The following is a 19,385-nucleotide window of genomic DNA, read 5'->3' as shown; positions in this document are numbered from 1 at the left end:
ATAGCAGGTTTCGTGTTTTGTCGACTTGGACAATCGAAAAACACTATCAAATCTTAAACAAGAAAACATCGCAACACTACACGACTTCGATGACATCAAAAGTGACTTGGCTATTAAAATTGAAAGGTGTCGAAATTATATGACAGAGGAAATTAAGACAAATATCCTGCCTCAAAAACAAGAGAAAAGTGATTATGATGACATGGAAAAAGAAGAAAAGTTGGACAAAAGTGTGCTTATCGATTTTACAGATTTGAATGATTTAAGTGATTTGGATGATCTAAATAATTCCACAAAAAGTGAAAAAATTGAAAAAGAGGAAAGTGAAATGAGTGAATCACAAAGCGAAAGTGAAACCGACAAAGTCAAACAATTACAGAATGAGGAAAATACAAAACGGGGATTTATAAATAGTAAAGATGGCCTATCAACCCCTTTGCAACAAAACAACATTATAAATGTGAAGAAAGAACGTGAAAAATTTGAAAAAGAAAAACAAGACTTTTTATTCGAAGAAGAGGAACTTGAAAATGTATTTGAAAACGATAATAAATCTAATAATACTGAAGAAGACTTTTGTGAATTGAATTTGAATGTAATAGAAGACATAAATAACAACGAAAACGAAACTGAATGTATTATGGATCAACCCATGGAGTTTGAAAAAGTCGATTTGTTACTTAACAACACCACTAATGATGATAATATTAACATCCAAAATAAAAGTGAAAGTGTTGATTTTAATATGGAGTTGGTGGAATCAGTGATTAACAAAACTATAACTCCACAAAAAGAAATTAGTTCTATTGAAATCGATTCAACAAAAAACAAACAAAGTCAAATGGAAATAAAGGAAAAAACAAATATAATAAAAGAAATAAAAGATGTACCACTGCAGATTTTTAATCCATTTCCAACACAAGAAGAACTATTAAAAACGCGTTCTCAATCAATACCAAATGCAAATGTGTTAACTGATATTACTGCTTTAAAAAGTAAAGAGATGATTACATCCAAAAAGAAAAAAGAAAGTGAGACTTCCCAAAAACTAAAACCATCTCAAAACGTTTCTATGTCTTCAACTCAAAGAAATTCAATACAAAATGTCAAAAAAGTGGCAAAAAAAGTGTTAACCCCCAAATTGACGACATCTAAAGTTCATAACACTCACCCAACGGTTTCTTTCAATTATAATAATCATCACTCATATTTAAAAGATTCGGAAAAACACAAAGAGATTAATAAGAAACCAATAACACCCGAACTGTATTCCCCACAACATTTTCAAACTCTTCAAAACACTAATATTGTTATACCTCAAACTTTATTCAAACCAATTGACCAACCCCAATATGGAATATATCAAACAAATGTTTTCTCGCAACAAGTATACTTCCCACTTCCTCAACAACCCCCTGAACCCGTTTTAATACCACATAACTACCAGACGTTGTTTGACAATGCGACGCTCCCACAACAGAACACAACTAACGTCCACCCCAACTACTTTCAGAGACATTATAATGAGTGTATACAACCTCAAATGACTCAGTGTGTGAATGGTATGAATGATTTTAATAATTTCAATAATTATAATAATTATACTAATTCAACCATTCAATGCGGTCAAAGCAATTTAACACCGATCACAACAAGTGATTACAACGTCCAAGGAGTAAAACAGTTGGGAGGAAATGGAACGTTAAATCAACAAAGTACTTTATTAAGTAATCCTCCTCTTTATTTAAATGGAAATATCAACACAACAATCCCTCGATTTCATACACATTTCCCATACGTTAATTCACTTGGAAAAACTGAATGTCCTATTTTAAACACTCCAAGTAACTCATCGGGCGTGGAACAGCAGCAAATCACTTTAAACGAAAGTCCAAAATCGTGTGCGCGACACAACGAGTTTCGTCAAACAGTGGGAATGGCGACAAATTCATTAAATGTGAATTCGCCTCAAATAAAACAATTTCGAACTCCTCAAATTGTTATTCAAAATGTTATTAAAAAAGAAACTCAAAATGGGACTCAGACATTGACTTCTGTGACAGCAAAGTCTTCAACCAAATTCAGAAGTGTTGAATCAAACACTTCTGAATTGACAAATATGAAAGTGATGAATTTGTTGAAAATGTCTTCTATTACAGAATCGTATCTCTTTGGGTGCACGGACTTAACGAGTGTATGTATTCCACTGAACATCACTGAAATGCGAAGTTGGTGTTTTGCGTGTTGCGGATCTCTTAAAAGGGTTGTTATAATGGCACAACTGTCTTCCCTTCCTCCAAAAGCTTTCTTTCAATGCTCAGACCTGTCTGCAATTAACATCCCAAATACAGTCACTGCAATCGGAAATTATTGTTTTTCAAAATGTCATTCGATACGACAGATGACACTCCCATACAACATCAAAGTCATTGGAGGAAGTTGTTTTATGGACTGCAGTCAATTGACTTCAATGAGTATTCCGTCCACTGTCTCTTCACTGAACAGTTCAACGTTCGAGGGGTGCGAACAACTCCAGAAAATCGAGTTAAGTGAGAACGTCAAGGAAGTTGGCAATGAGTGCTTTAAAGACTGTAAAAGTCTGAAAGAAGTTGATCTGAGCAATGTCACAACTCTAACAAAAAAGTGCTTTGAAAATTGTTATTCGCTTGAGACGGCGAATGTCGGGAGATGCGAGCGTTTCGAAGAAAATGCATTCAGAAATTGCGTTGTATTGAAATTGAGTATCAACGAAATGAACGTCAAAGTTGCCAGAAATTGCTTTGAAAATTGTCCCAACGTGGAGTTTGTGAATATCGAGGAATATAACGATTTTAATGTCGAAGTACTCTGAGTTATATTATTTAATGTATTATTTCAAAGAGTTAGTTGGTTTCTAAAGTCCATTTTTTAATATCGGGATTTTACTATAATTTATAATATTATTATTATAAATTATAATAAAAACAAAGTTATTTTACAATTGGAAAAATGAACTTTTTTATAGGAATGTGATTAATTGGTTGTAAATGATCAATCCCTTGTCGATTTTGGTAGAAGTTCCAGAACAAAAACAAGTCATTTTTAACTTTTTACAATCTTTTCCTTGTGTATAAAGAAAAAGGATAACCCTATAATGCACTTTTGGGAATAAGAAAAATTTGTAAGTTTTTGATTTATATTTTTAGATATTCTATTTTAATCGAATTATTTTTAGTTTTTTTTATAAATTAAAATAAAAAACAACAAAAGTTAAATTTATATTCATTTAAAATACAAGATCCATCATTATGTTCGATGAGTTGATTAAATTTGCATATTCTCCAATTTATCTATTCTGTCTTCTCTGTCTTCTCTGTCTTCTCTGTCTTCTCTGTCTTCTCTGTCTTCTCTGTCTTCTCTGTCTTCTCTGTCTTCTCTGTCTTCTCTGTCTTCTCTGTCTTCTCTGTCTTCTCTGTCTTCTCTGTCTTCTCTGTCTTCTCTGTCTTCTCTGTCTTCTCTGTCTTCTCTGTCTTCTCTGTCTTCTCTGTCTTCTCTGTCTTCTCTGTCTTCTCTGTCTTCTCTGTCTTCTCTGTCTTCTCTGTCTTCTCTGTCTTCTCTGTCTTCTCTGTCTTCTCTGTCTTCTCTGTCTTCTCTGTCTTCTCTGTCTTCTCTGTCTTCTCTGTCTTCTCTGTCTTCTCTGTCTTCTCTGTCTTCTCTGTCTTCTCTGTCTTCTCTGTCTTCTCTGTCTTCTCTGTCTTCTCTGTCTTCTCTGTCTTCTCTGTCTTCTCTGTCTTCTCTGTCTTCTCTGTCTTCTCTGTCTTCTCTGTCTTCTCTGTCTTCTCTGTCTTCTCTGTCTTCTCTGTCTTCTCTGTCTTCTCTGTCTTCTCTGTCTTCTCTGTCTTCTCTGTCTTCTCTGTCTTCTCTGTCTTCTCTGTCTTCTCTGTCTTCTCTGTCTTCTCTGTCTTCTCCATCATTATCAGTCTTTATAATTTATTGTTTTTACAAGTTTTTGAAACTTTTCAATAATATCAATAGTTTTATTTTTAAACATTAATAATAAATATTAAAATAAATTCTTATTTTGATTGTTTATTTAGTCAAATATCATATTTTTTACATTTTACTTACATTAAGGATTTTTTAATTATTGTATATATCTAAAAATAAAAATGTTTTTGTAATTTTTATTATTTGTTATTATAATTTAATTAATATAAACTATTTGATATAAAAATAGCCGATATTTGAAAACAAATGAGTTTTTAATGAAAGAGTAATTATTGATTTATTATTTAGAGTGATTAATAAATAATAGTATTTAAATGGTTTTTAATTCATATTTTAAATTTGGTATGGTATGCTAAAAATAAATTGATGATTTAACTTTGTTGTAATATTGAAAACAATTTATAGAAAAAAATTAAATAAAAATTTATTAATATAATAAATGTAACTATTAATTTACTAAATTTAAGTGAAAAAATAAAATCACAAAAAATAAATAGACTTATTATATAGATAAATATTTATTCATTATTTCATACAAAACTTAATAATTCAAAACATGAAATATCTCAAACAAATTAGCAACAACAACCAAAAAACGAAAAAAATAAAACCCATAACATCACTCTCGCACATTTTATTATCATATTTTCAATTTTTTAATAATATAAATTATATAAAAGAATAATAACCAACAAACAACACCAAAAATCACTTATTTTTTACGCAATTTTTATAATGTTTTAGATACTCAGGAAACAATTTCAATCTTTCACACGAAAAAGAGTGGTTGCAGGGAATGGAAGGAATGTTATCAATTATTTTTTGTCAATAAGACAACGGTTTTAAATTGACTATATAACATTATATATATAAATGATTTTTTTATTTTTTATTTTTATTAATTGTTTTTTATTTATTTCACAAACTAAAAATTATAAACAAATATCAATTAAATAATCTATGATTTTATTGTGTTAATAATATAAAATAATGTCATGAGCAGAATTTTTATTTGTGTTGGCGGTTAAAATAAGGTCGGTGTTAATTTAATAGTAAATTTATCAAAAGTGTTTAGAATTAATCATGGTCTATAATTTTTTGAATTTTTGCACCAAAATGTTTTTAGGCAAATTTCTATTAAACTCCCCTCATTGTGCCTCCTAATTATAGGTTAATAGTAAAAAATGGTTTCAATTTTATAAAATAATAGTTTGATTATTTATTACACACATAGTATAACAAATTATAAATCTTTATTATATATATTTTATAAATAATTAAAAATTTAACTATAATTTATAGAACATTAATTGAAATTTGTATTAAAATTGTTAATTATATAAATTATATATAATAGTACAATTATTGTTATTATTTTTATAACAATTTTATAACATTTTAAAATCATTTTATTATGATAAACAAATCATTTAAAATATTATTAATAACTATCAACAAATTGTAAAATATATATATTTGTTTATAATAAAAAATATTTTGTCATTTATTTTTAGTTATTTGATTATTATTCATTATCTTATTATTTTTTTGTATTTTTATACTATCATTGTAACTAATTATTATTATTTATTAAACTAATTTATTATTTAAACTAGAACATTGTATTACAATTTGATGATTATTATATTAAAGAATGTCAAACTATATACACCAATGAAAAACTTATACAAACAAAACGCACCTTAAGAACAAATAAATTACTTGCTTATAATTTTTAAAAAGCCTTTGAATTACAGTCTTGTTTTAAACACAAATTATGGATTTTTTTACAGATTGTTTTAAATTATATAAAAAATAACAAGAAATTGTTGAATAAAAACATAATCTACACCTAATATTCAATTAAATAACAAAGTATACATTGTTGTTATCCATACAATAAAACAGACGCTCATATGGCATCTTCGGTAACATATTTTGAGAGCGCATAACTTTGAGTTTTGAAGAAAAACTTTCAACACTCACCGATGTTGAAAAGATGCAGACCAAACAGTGAACAACACTCTGAAGATTTACAAGGTTAAGTTCTTCAAGTGTGTCAAACAGTTCAAGCAAAGAAATCCTCCTACAACGTTTTGTTTCTATTACCAACTTTTCTTGATATTCGTTTTCAGATTTCTTAATGTTCAATTTAAGTTTATTAATTTCTTCATAATTCATTAAACACATTGCATCGCTAAGTTTAGACAACTCTTCATCAAAAACGTCTCCAAACTGGTGTTTCTTAGAAAAATAATTTGGCTGGATTCCATTTACAATATAGTCTGGGAAATAAAACAGTTCAATAAGTTCGGAGTAGAACATAAAATTTGGATTGTCTTCATAAATCACTTGATCGACAATTCCCGTTTTCCAATTTACAAGTAAATCGTTAATTGTGTTCATGTTTACGGATTGTGAAATTTGGTGAAATCTAAGTTGTAATTGGCATTTTAAACGATACAATACCCTCAACATGAACTCGTCGTTTCTTTCAATAATTCCTTTGATGTTTTTGAAGTGCTTTAAATTACATGTTTCGACTTCTGTGATTAGATTGTCTACATGAATTTGAAACATTTCCATTCTTTCTATATACTCAAACAGAAGACAGTTGTCTTCTTGAAGAGAAGCAACAATCTCGAAAAGGTGTGATAAAATTTCTCTACTTTTAAAAAACAGACTTTTTATACAAGGATGGTCCATTCTAAAATTCCTTTTTGTCTACTTTAATTCCGCTATAAATATTTCTTCTAAATTTGTTTCAGCTTCTTCTGCGTTATCACTTCCACTTGCGCCTTCAAATCTATCACTTGTTTTTCTCGTGTTCTTTGTTGCTTTTTTCATACCAAAACCAACACAATTATTATGTATGACAATTCTTTTATTTTCAAATTCTTCACACAATTCATCAAAAACTTGATTATTGATATATCACAGCAACATCTTCATAATTGTTACAAATGTCGTTCATGTTCTTACTAATCCAAAGCCATCTTGTATAAGAGTAAGTCGAACTTATCGTGTGTCACGCACCACAATTTTTTTGTACTCATTAAGGCGCGATTTTTTTACAAAACAATTGACAAAAGACTTTCATCATCATTATTTCCACCTCCTTTTCGAGTCCTTCTGCACACAGCGCAACACGATGTGTACTACACCAAAAGTGCTTTAGAGGACCATCTATTATTTCTCTGCCTGATGGTTCATTGCACTCAATTAGTCTATTCATCAATATTGGAACACTTCCCTTTGAACCCGCCCAAGACGCGATACCATCTGTTGTTATATTCACTACACGACAACACAGAACACCAAGTTTATTTAGTTTTTGTACTAACCACACAGCAAGAGCATCTGCTGTTGTTTCTCCTTTGTATTGACGAAGTAAAAGAGGTAATCCGATACTTTTCCTTCCACGAACTACTCGCATCATCACAAATTATTTCAATGTCATCTTTAGTAGTTGAGTCAACAGATATCGCAACACATTCATGTTCAAGCTTTTGAGCTTCTCTGTTTTTTCTTTCTTTTTCGTTTGCACCAATTATCTGATTTCCTGTTTTTTGACTTATAGCAAGTGTCTTCGCACGGTTCAATGAATTTCTACTGAGCCCAGCAAAACTTATTTCAATGCAAAGTTTAATGGCTTTTTTATCTGATGCGCTCATTGCCACTCTGTTTGTAATTTCATTAATGATGTAATCGACCATTTTTCTTTGTTTAACAACTAGTAATCCCAATTCTCTTTTGTTCAAGCTTTTAAACTCTCCAGAAAACATAGAATCAAATGCTACTATATAATGATTGAGAGAAAACTGTCTTTTCTTTTTATTGTTTTCTATATAAGAAAAGCGTCTAATAGTCTCGGAAAGTTCATCAATGTCCACTTCTTTCATTCCAATTGTTTTGAATATTTTAAACGTGTGATTTTCGAACTCAATAAATTCATTTTTTATTTCTTCGACCTTTTCTTTTTGAACTCTATTAAACAAATTTTCTTCTTCGTTATAATTGAACAACTCCTCTTCAGATGTAACCATTTCAACATTTTGTTGTCTGTTTTTTTCAAGTTTTTCCTCGTCGTGATTCAAATCAAAAAATAAATTTGCGTCAAACTCAGTTTCTTCACCTTTTTCGTCATCTTCAATTTTTCTAAAATCGTTATAATTATTATCCATGTTGTTATCATTATTCAGAGTTTCAATTGAATAAAACTCTAACGAGTTTACACTTTCGGAAACAATTTTCATTTTTCTTAATCGAGTCTGTGATAATTTAAGTCGTAAATAAACGAAAAATTGTTCGGTAATTTCCGCTTTACAGTATACCTTAGTTGTGTTGAACTTTGATTGAATTATTGCCATTGATGAATCATTGTAAACATTTACAAAATGATTATATATCTCAATTTCTTCATGAGTTAATATAAAGTTGTTTTTGTGAGCATCACTTTTGTTTTGAGTGTGTTTATTTTTGCTTGTTAAAAAACACCATGAGAAAGACAAAAGAAAAAGGATACTGTTCTGTATTTAAGAGAAATATAATCATAAGAAAGTGTTAAAACATCGTTCACATATTTTAGATCAGTGTCATTTAAAACGTAATCACTCATTTAATATTCAGTTTTTTTATAAATTTTTAATCATTTAATTTTTGTTTATTAATATAATTTGTTTTGTATTTAATTAACAACTATGATGAATAATATCATATCTATTTCATTTATTGTTATAATATATAGTAAATCAAGTTGTTGTAACTTGATTAAATAATTAATAAAATATAAAATGATGTTTTATTACGTTAATTAAAACATATGTTATTTTAATTTTAAAAACACATTTATTAAATATTTAAATAACAAAAACGTTAACTAAAAAAGTGTTAATTTTAGGGCTGAACTGTCAATTATTTTTATATGTTAATTGTTGTAAAAAACTCTTCTTATTTTAAATTGGGCTTCTAGAACCACAATTCAATATTACCCAATATCCCGTTTATTTGCATCTTTTCAAAATTAGCTTAACCATAAACGATTTTTTTGCCACAAAAAACTGCCTTTTTGATCCTTTTTTCATTTTGAGCAAAAAATTCTAGGCCATGGAATTGGTGATTAAAAAACAAATAATGTGAGGAATTGTGATTGTTCTTTTTGTTTTTTGTCTTAAAACGCATTTAAAACAAAAAAATGAACATAAAAAATAAAAATTCCACAATTAACATTGGGTGGTTATTTATTAATATTTATAATTAATATACCATTAAACATTATTATTAATTTTAATTGTTTAATTTTGAAATATTCTAATAATTAAACATATTCATTTTATTTATACATATTAATGTATAACTTTTAATTAATTATTTATTAGACAATTTGCATAACATATAATTTATACTTATTTAAAGAGTTAAAAAGATCTATATTAATAAATTAAATATCTATTATTTTTGCGACAATTTTTAATTTTTATATAACAACAAACAATTTTAAATTGTTTGTTGTTATATAAAAATTTTGGGTTTTTAAATGAATAAAGTCGGGAATATCAATAATAATAAGCAATTGTCTAAACTCCCAAAAAATTAACAATTTAACACAGTAAAAAAACACAATCTTTGTTTAAATATTATCAAGTCATTAAAGTTTTTGTTTAAACAATAGTATCTACATTTTATAGACAAGTTTTTTTATTCAGATAGTAATACGTCTTAACAAAGAGTTTACCAGAAAAAGTTTATCATTTAGATGTTTAACAATTTAAAATCTTCGAATTTTGGAATTTTTTTTTCGTTTTTTAATCTTTCTTTCTTCATTTCGAAATTTTGGCTTAATATGTGACTTGTCATTTTTTGTTTCGGCAATTTTGAGAATATAATTACATTTTTTATATTTTATTATAAAATATAACTATTTGATTTTTTAAAACAAAAAAATTAATTTAAATATTTTTTACTCGAAACCTACATTGACCACCACCACCTCTTAAAATAGATTTATTTTTTCTATTTCGAATTATATTCAAATTAAAATTATAGTAAATGGGAAACTGGGATAATATTAGGTCTGGTTCCCGAATTCAAGAAATGCCGAAAATTCACCTCAAGTCAGTGGAAACCGAGTGAGACGGAGCATTGAAAAGAAGGCTCACAAGGCCGCACTCAAACAGTCTGTTTGTGCACCGTTTCACCCACTTTCCAAGTCCTCCCTTGGCGCGGATCCCCCCTGACCCCCCGCAAGCGGGGGGGACCACATCCGCGTCCACACAGTACGGACAAGGAAAGTGGGTGACATGGTGACGCACAAACAGTGGCCGAAAATGGACTCCCTTCAAAAAACACTCGCGGCAAATATTTTTTTGGTAAAGGTGGTGGTGGTGGTCAATGTAGGTCCCTTTTTACTCACAAAATTGATTTTGATTTATTTTTTTGTCTAAAAACTTAATAAAATGTCGAAATTTCTTCAATTTTGGGATTTTATACTTATAAAATAACGAATAAATGTTTAATATGTACGAATCAAATACAATCAAAAACAAGTTGATGACATATATAACAAACATGTGTTAACATTTAATCAAGTAAAATGGGTGTAAAATTTATATGTTGTTTTTAATTTGTTTGTATTTATAAACATTATAATTTGTTTTGTTGTTAATGATATTATCAAATTTAAATTGGTTTTTGTTTTTTTATTTAAAAAATGATATTTATTTCAATATGTAGTTTTTGAATGAATATGTTTTCAACTTACATAAAATATTAAATCTAAAAGGATATTGTAATTATTATTAAAACCAAAATAATTAATAAATAACCAATAACATAAATTGAGTTTAGACCATTTGATCAATCATTTCGAAACATCTCAAAGTGATAAATACAGTTATTTGGTAATTAGTATAAACATTACAACAAGAAAATCATTCTAACAAACTGTGTTATTGGATTATTTTTAAATTTTTTTTTGGTTTTGGGCATTTGTACTTTTCAACAATTTTAATACACTCCTTTATAAAGTAAAATGACTTCCACTCAGCCAAAGCCATTTTATTTGAGCAACATTTACTCGATGACAGAACTTCAATTCGACTTTTGAGTCTGTAAATCATGTTGTACTTTTGTTTATGTTTTATCTCATTGTTACCAATTTCATCAGTCAAAATCAAGATATTGGTTGTCAAATAACTTATTTGTATTTATAACTTTGTAAAATAAAAAATGTACACCCAACCATTGTTTGTAACAGCAGCTTTGTTTTTATATTGTTACACACAATGTATTTGTTGTGTGTTAATCTTATGTTTCACGTTTGTACACACTCCATACTGTTATTTAGGGATTTATTTTTCCGTTTTTTGTTTTAATAAAAAAACAAAATGTCCATATAAAGTCATTTTTAAAACCGTGCAACTTTGACATGTCAGTGCAACTTTGTTTATAATATAATTATAGTAAAAAAAATATACGTTTTTTAGAAACAAAACAAGAAAACACAACCAAATTTTTTTAAAACTATTACTATAATTAATATACTATAACTAAATTAAAACCAAAGTTGCACAATTTTTCTCAATTAGTTTCTTTTGGGTCGCACTATTAAACAGTCTAGTTATCGATATTTTGCAGCGAAAAAGTCTTTGAATCACACGAATTGGCTTGTCTCATTATTTTTTGTTTCATACACGAGATGTTTAACATTTGCGCCATCCACAATCAATATACAACGCTGTTTTATTCGTTTTGTATGACAATTGGAATTCTAAATTTTAAATGATTTTTAATTAAACAAGCAGTTGAACTTATCATTTAAATATCGAGTTATATTTTATGTTGATTTATAACCTAATTCTACTTTTTGTTATTGTTATTGTTATTGTTGAAAAATAGAGTTTTCCCTTTGTTGTGAGTAAAAAACAAAGAAAAAATAAAGTTGCACACTTATTCGGAATGACTTTACATCATATTTTTACAAATATAAAAATAAAACAACGAGTGATAACAACCACGATCAGGCGTTTACCATTATTTTATAACAAAATGCCGAATAACAAAATTGTTTTCAAGTAAATTATTTTTTTTCCCGTTATTTTACTATTTTTTAATTCAATTTTTTCTTATTTAAACTTGAAAACACAAAGCTAACTGGTAAAAAAGTTATTCACTGATTTTTTTAGCGTGGAAAACTCTTATTTCAGGCCAATATAATATCATTTTTGAAAGAAAACCATGCCAAAATTTCTCTGAATTATACTTTTTAAGATTTTTCAGGTTAAAACAGGTCCTTATAAGACAAAAACCAAAGGAGCGCCCAGTTTCGTTACTTCCATATTTCAATAACAAGGAACTATCGAAACTTCTAAAAACTAAAATCAAATAGAAAAACACGAAAATAAACTGCGGTTGATGATTAAAATAGCTTTTTACACTTGCAAATGTGATAACCGATTAGTACGTATTTCCAATTTTTACCAATAATTTAAAAAACAAACAAAAAACACACAAAAAACAAACACGATACCATGAAACATAAATCGCCTCTGATGCAATATCAACAAACAGTCAATCAAATATTGAATTAATTGCCGACTTAAACAATTACTAAAAAAACAATAAGAAAATAAAGAACAAATAGGGAAATTGATGTAAAATGAAATTTGAAAACAAATTAAGAACTAAACTTAGACAATCATTACCATACAATTCTCTTCATTCCAGAACAATTTCTCAAATGAAGTTGATAGGTCCTGTGTCTCTTTCTCTGTAATTCGGCTCTTTTAGTATCTTTGTAATACTTCTCTTCCATAGCAGCCGCCAACAATTTATGGTGGCCTTGAATTTATGTGAATCCATTGTACTACAGTGGGACACTTGATAAAGTCCATGCGCCGCTCCTTAAATTGAATAGTCTTGCTTTATAATATTCTTCCAATCTCGATACAACAAGAAATTATCCAAATTCCTAATTCGTTGTTTGACTGTTTCGTCTTTAATTAATTCAGTTGTTTGTGACATTTGTGTGTTGTAGTAATACAAATACAAAGCAACATAACAGAATCATGTTGTTCAACAAACCCCACATATGTCCCATCTTACCAGCTGTATGTTGTTGCGAAGAATCCACTTTCTCGAAGCTCCGCTTTTGCAAGACATTTCAAGAACTTTTCTGTCACTACAAAACTCAGTTTTCGTATTCAAAATATCAATTTTATCGAGGTGAATTGTAATAATTTCAAATAATAGTTTTATAATTTTGTTTTTTATTTTATCATTTTGTTTTTATATCATTTTAAATGTTTAAAACATATAACAATGAATATTATATTTTATTATAATTTAAAACGAGCCAGATTTTTTTTCACTGACTTGTTTGTATAGTACTTTTATATAATATTCTTTAACATTTTATTAATAAAATCAATAATTATAATAATGATTGTTAATATAAAATAATTTAATTATGATCTATATTAACCTTAAAAAGTCAACTGAATCAACTTTTTTGTGGGAAGGTGAAATCTAGATAAGATTTATCTAGATCATATTTTATTTTTAGAACAATTAAAAATAAATTCAAAACACGAAATCAATTAGTTTTCGCACAACCTGATGGTCTTTACAGACGCATGTTTCCTATTTTCCATATGTTAAAAATAGTCAATACTTGCTGTTACGAGATATACACATAAATTTTCATGAGAGCGCTTGGATTTTTATTAATTTTTCATTATTTAAATTGGTTTGTGACACGCCGTTCGTAATTAAAGATCTTTTTAGTTCAAATACAAAAATAAAAAAAGTGACTTATTTTTAGTAAAAAAATCAAGGATATAAATTATCCAGTTTTCACTTCGTAAGGTTAAAACACACCAACAAACAAACTGATTAACAGTTTTAAATTAAATTATTACTTATAAATATGGTAAATATATGATTCAATAATAGCTTTGATAAAATATTCAAAAAGATTAAACAATAGAATAAAGATAATTGAAATTGTTTTGTTTCAAACACTCTGTTTATGCATCAATAATGAACAGAATAGTTTCACTTGTTTTCCTACTAATAATAACTCTTCTATTCTATCAAAGTATTGCACGTTTATAAAACCAACTAATTTTATCAACAACACCAAGTATCGTGATTCAAAGTTTTGTTATAGTCCATTCTATTACATTTTGCTTTATTAATTTATTATATTAAACCACTATCTGGTGTTTGAAAGTGATGAAAAGCAACAATATATTAATTTTAACAACTAATCACACAGTAGCTTTGTTATGGTTGATTTCACGTAACTGTGTTAAGAGAAAGTATGGTTAATGACAAATTTTATTTTAATAAATTAAATTATTATTTAATCGTTACAGTTAATTTCTAATATTTTATAATATTATCAATTATAATTACAGTTAGACGAAACAAACTTCTGCAAAAAATTAACCTTCTGCAGCTATTATTAAATCTATATTAATTTACATAAAATTTATAAATTACTTTTTGTAAATGAGTTGTAACAAAAATTATAATAATTATAATTCAAAATAATTGAAAAGTGTTTATCACGTTCAAAACAGAAACGTTATAATAAAAAGTTTTTATTTTTTTCTTTTACCTAAACCCTTTTTTTGCCTTCATACACAAAACAAATTTTTGTAATTTTTTATTTATTTTTTAATCAACTAAAATTTGAATTGTTTATTTTTTGGTCACACTTAACATGAAGTGTTAAGTATTATGTGAAGTAACAACTTCATCTGTTTTTGATGCTACATTGAGTTTTTTGTGTTAAACAAGAGCAAAGCATTAAAAAGAAAGATGGGGTCCAATGATGGTTTAATATATTTGATTGTTTTTTATATAAAATGTATATTGTCATTTGATTATAACAATATTGGTGTTTATATTGTCGTTATATTTATTAATGTGACTATTTGACATTGTTTGTTATAAAAGGATTGACGATGTAGCGTTTTATGTTTTAATGTTGTAACACAATAAAGCGATATGAAATTTCATCCAAAAAGATTATTTTTGATCAATCTTAGGTAATTGAGTTCTCATTTGTTAATTATTTTAAGTAAAATAAAACTGACTATTGGCCGGTTTGGGTTAGAAAGGGGTTTTGGAATAAAAAATAATAAAAAATGATTTGGACAATTTCCTTTTTATTTATTTTTCTTCTTAAAAAAAGTTTTGGGTTATGAAAGTGTTATATTTTCTAAATATAGTAAAAACAATTGTTAATTTTTATTCATTTATAAAGGTTGTGGTACCGCATATCATCTACAACATTAAGTGTAGTCCTTTAATTTTGGCAACTTTTTCAGTTTCAAAAGAGTTGACAATATTCATGCAAACATAAAATGTCCTTTGTAATGGGTCTTTCCATGTTACACATTCGAATAACGTCACGCCAAAAGAAAAGACATCTGCATTTCTTCTCTATGTTTAACGCATTAGGCGCCATGTACGTTGGTGTACCAACTTTTTAAGTAAATGCAATGTTAGTCATCATACATTTACATCTCTAAAGTCGGTCAATTTTGCTATCACCTCGTTACTAAAATTAATTGAAAACACGGGAATGTTGTCTGGCTCAGTGTCTATGTAATTTGTTTGTTAACTGAGTACTGTTCGTTTTTAGTTTGGTTTTATTTTTTTTTACTTTTTGATATTAATAAGACCAATTATATTCTGCAGAAAGTTGATTCGGCTAACTGTAATAGTTTTATTTTATATAGTATAAAAATTATATTAATAAACCATTTTTTGTATACTATACATTTTAATATTTTATAGTTTTGTTGTTAACTGTCGTTTTAAGTAGAAAAACGACCGCGGCAAAAAATCTCCATTTGTAAAGAAAAGGTTTTGGAGATCGTAAAAACAAACATAACTATGAATTTTACTAAAACTACTTTATTTTTGTCATAAAAACAAAAAATATACCCTTTTCATTTTAAGGGATTCATGAGGATTGTTAATTTTTCTGAGGATGGTAAATATCTTAAACATAATTTCTTTCAATTTAGATTTTTTTTGCCTAAGATTAAAAAGGTATATTTTGAAACACGTGATTTTCTTTAAAAATGCTATTTATGGATTTTTTGAAAGATGATTCTTTCAGTTGATTTTTACAAAAAAATAATCTACTTCTATTTTTTGATTTACCACAAGACTAACTTTGGTTTAAATGAAAACATTTGACAGACATTTAAATTATCGAAAAAGTCGATTTTTTAATCAAAATCACAAAACAAATTAATCGAACAATTTTTAATTTTATTGCAAAAATAATTTATTATAAATCAATTCATGATATTTCAAACAATAAAAATTGATAGCAAATAACGTATAGTCTATGCGATGACAATTTATGTATTTGCGCAAATTCAAAACTCGAGGTTTTGAAGATCGATAAAACAACGATTGATAAATAAACAAATTTGTAAAATTATTGTTTTTGTTTTAAACGGTTTTATTTATATTTCAAAACATATACACACAAGAAATATATGTTTATATTATTTTTTTATACAATATCAATTCTCAATAGAAATGTGTTCAATTTGTTAATCAATTTTATATATTATTTGGCGTTTTTGTTGTGTTTTGACGATTTTTGATATAATCAATTATCAAAACCCACTTTATAAAAATTCTTTGATAATTTTATTTATAGAATTTTAAATCAATAGTGGCAGTGCTATAAATATTTCTGAGGATGATAAGTCGTGTAACAAACACATATTATCAACACAGACTTAAACATCTAAAAAGTAAAATGACGTGTTTTTATATTCAAAAATAGTAACTTACTCAATATACATTTCAGACAGATGTAAAAGTGTAAACTTTCTATTTCTGTCATCCTCAAAAAATAATTGCCATCCTCAGAACTGTAAATCTGTTTAAAACACAAGTTAATATTAAAATGAAACAATCATATTAAAATATACACAATATGATTAACTTTGTTATTACAATAAATTTGAATAATTGCATAAATTACAAAATTATTAATAAATTTGTTATTTTAAAATTACATTTTTAGAAAATTGGTGTTTTCGACTTTTTCAATTTTTATTTTGATAAAAAAACAATTATCAATTTAAATGTAAATTTCAATTATTATGTTATAAAGACGGATTCGTAAATAATTTCAATAAGTATATAATCATAATATGAACAAGTTTAATTCATGTTTTGTTATTTCCCGTCTCAAGTTCGCGATATATAATTATTGTTTTTGTTCACCGATTATTGTGGCGATTTTTTGATTGTATTTAATTTTTTGGCATTCATGACAAATTATTACCATTATTTAAAATTTGAACTTTGACTCGAAATATTAAGTGTAAATTATAACTTGAGTTATGAGAGTGGGCTTTATGGGGAACTGAACCTTATGTATTTGATTTTTGTATCCTCAGAAAAATATTTTTTAATAAGGATAGCTTTAATCCTGAGGATACACCTTATCCTCAAGAAACCCTTTAAAATGCGTTTTTGGGAGAAATTCCAAATTTTACTTTGATTGTGAATAAATCATTTTATGTAAGTTTGAATTTTTTTATTTTTAGTTTTCAATTGAAAAAAATCATTTTGTATGAGGTAATGTTTTTGAATGAGATTTATATAAAATTAAATATAAAAACAAATAAACTCATTAACATACATGGAAAACGAGTTGACAGCACTCTCAGCACTCTGCACTAACGCAGCAAAGGCGGTGTCAGACCTCAACAAAAATAAAAGGGAATACAACTTTGTTGACGACAAGTCACTTGACATTGATCAACTTATTGAAAATGCAGAGGGACACTTCGACAGACTCGATGAGGTATTTGATAGAAAGAAGAACATCGCAACTTCACTCAATACCATCGTCACTGATTTAGACAACGCATCAAACAAAATCAAAAATGAAATAAGTTTATATTTAACAGAAAGCGACAACGACAAGTTGTATGAGATATGCAATATCAAAATAGCACTTTATGAGGAGAAGTGCCAAATGGATATAAAACCATTTGAAGACGAAATCAACAAAATCAAACAAATTAAGAACAATAAAGTTGATCAAATAGTAAAATCAAAGAAATTCATTGATTCAAAGAGACAACGCGACGAAGAGAGAATGAAACGCGAGCACATCACACTTGAAGAGAAAGCCGGTCTTGAAAAGTTGATAGGAATGAAAATTGGGAATGTTGTGTTTAACTCAGACAAAGACGACTGGTCAAAGGGAAATTCAGTGTTTATTGATAAAGTTATCAACAAAGGCAACTTGTGTTTTTTAGTAGAAGACGTTAATCACAACAAGTTTGGTGGCGTGTACACTGGTAATATAAATGCTGTTGACAAATTTCTCAACAGTGGCAGTTCTTACATCTTTTCACTTGTGAGAAGTGGCACTTTGAATCCAAAAAAGTTTGGAAAGACTGGAAATTACACCAATCGTGAATTTTATCTTTATCCTCAAGACAATCCATATCTATTTGTATTTGGTGGTGGTTGTGATATACTTGTATACAAGAAAGGTCAAAATGGTAGTAATTGCAGCCCAGGCACTTACACCGCCAAACACAACGAGTTGACTGATAATGACAATTTCACACCCAAGAGTATCTTTGTTTTCCAACTTAACTGACTTTTTTGTCATTTTTTTGTGTTTTGTACCAAACATTTGCAACACATTGACTCTAAAATGCCATATTTGCAATTTACCACGTCATCACAACTTGAATTAATGTACACCAACTTTAACATAATCTGTTTTTTGAAGAGCAGGACAGACGGAAAGAAAACGGGTTTTACCCTTCAAACCCAACACTGGAACAAACACTTGATTAGGACATCTTGATGTTTCTTTTTTCAGTCATCTCCTCTTTGTGTCTTGTATCTTCTGGAGATGGATTCACGACGTCGCAACTCGCCAGGTTCAACAAGTTTCGACAGTTGCGGCATATCTACTCTTTGTGTCCCGTTGTATCTTTCTGAAGTATATAAATTGAAAAGTAGTTTGGTATTTTTATTTATTATGGGTTTTCTCAAACTACAAACTATAGTAATTAACTATTAAAATCATATTATAGTTAATATTTTCATCTAAAAACAAATAGCACAAATGTTGATATAATTAATTATAATTTGATAGTTTGGTAACACAATTTTTTTTTCAAGCAAAATATTTAGAAAAGATCAATAGATTTTACCAAAGGAGCGCCCAGTTTTGTTACTTCCATATTTCAATTACAAGCAACAATCGAAACTTATAAAAACCAAAATTCTTTATTATATATAAAACATCACCAATTTTTTTGTCATCGGAAATATCCATCACTCAATGAAAATTGTTTGAAAAGGCGTTTATTTTGTAATTATTA

The 19,385-nt window shown here is 27.5% G+C and overlaps 2 protein-coding genes across 2 annotated transcripts; one reads left to right on the top strand and one right to left on the bottom strand.

The window, feature by feature from the left end:
* Positions 1-4: 4 nt before the first annotated feature.
* EIN_444180 (leucine rich repeat containing protein BspA family protein) lies at positions 5-2,851 on the top strand (the record flags this gene model as incomplete). Its single annotated transcript, XM_004259111.1, has 1 exon — positions 5-2,851. A coding segment is annotated over one exon (2,847 nt), but the record flags the coding sequence as incomplete, so codon positions are not given.
* Positions 2,852-7,310: 4,459 nt separating this feature from the next.
* Positions 7,311-8,243, bottom strand: EIN_444170 (hypothetical protein; the record flags this gene model as incomplete). Its single annotated transcript, XM_004259110.1, has 1 exon — positions 7,311-8,243. The coding sequence occupies one exon, from the start codon at positions 8,241-8,243 to the stop codon at positions 7,311-7,313; it is 933 nt and encodes a 310-aa protein (XP_004259158.1).
* Positions 8,244-19,385: the final 11,142 nt, after the last annotated feature.

Source organism: Entamoeba invadens, assembly GCF_000330505.1.
Source record: "Entamoeba invadens IP1 unplaced genomic scaffold scaff_1105074726127, whole genome shotgun sequence".
NCBI lineage: Eukaryota > Evosea > Mastigamoebida > Endamoebidae > Entamoeba > Entamoeba invadens.
This window is presented reverse-complemented; position numbering and strand designations above follow the sequence as displayed.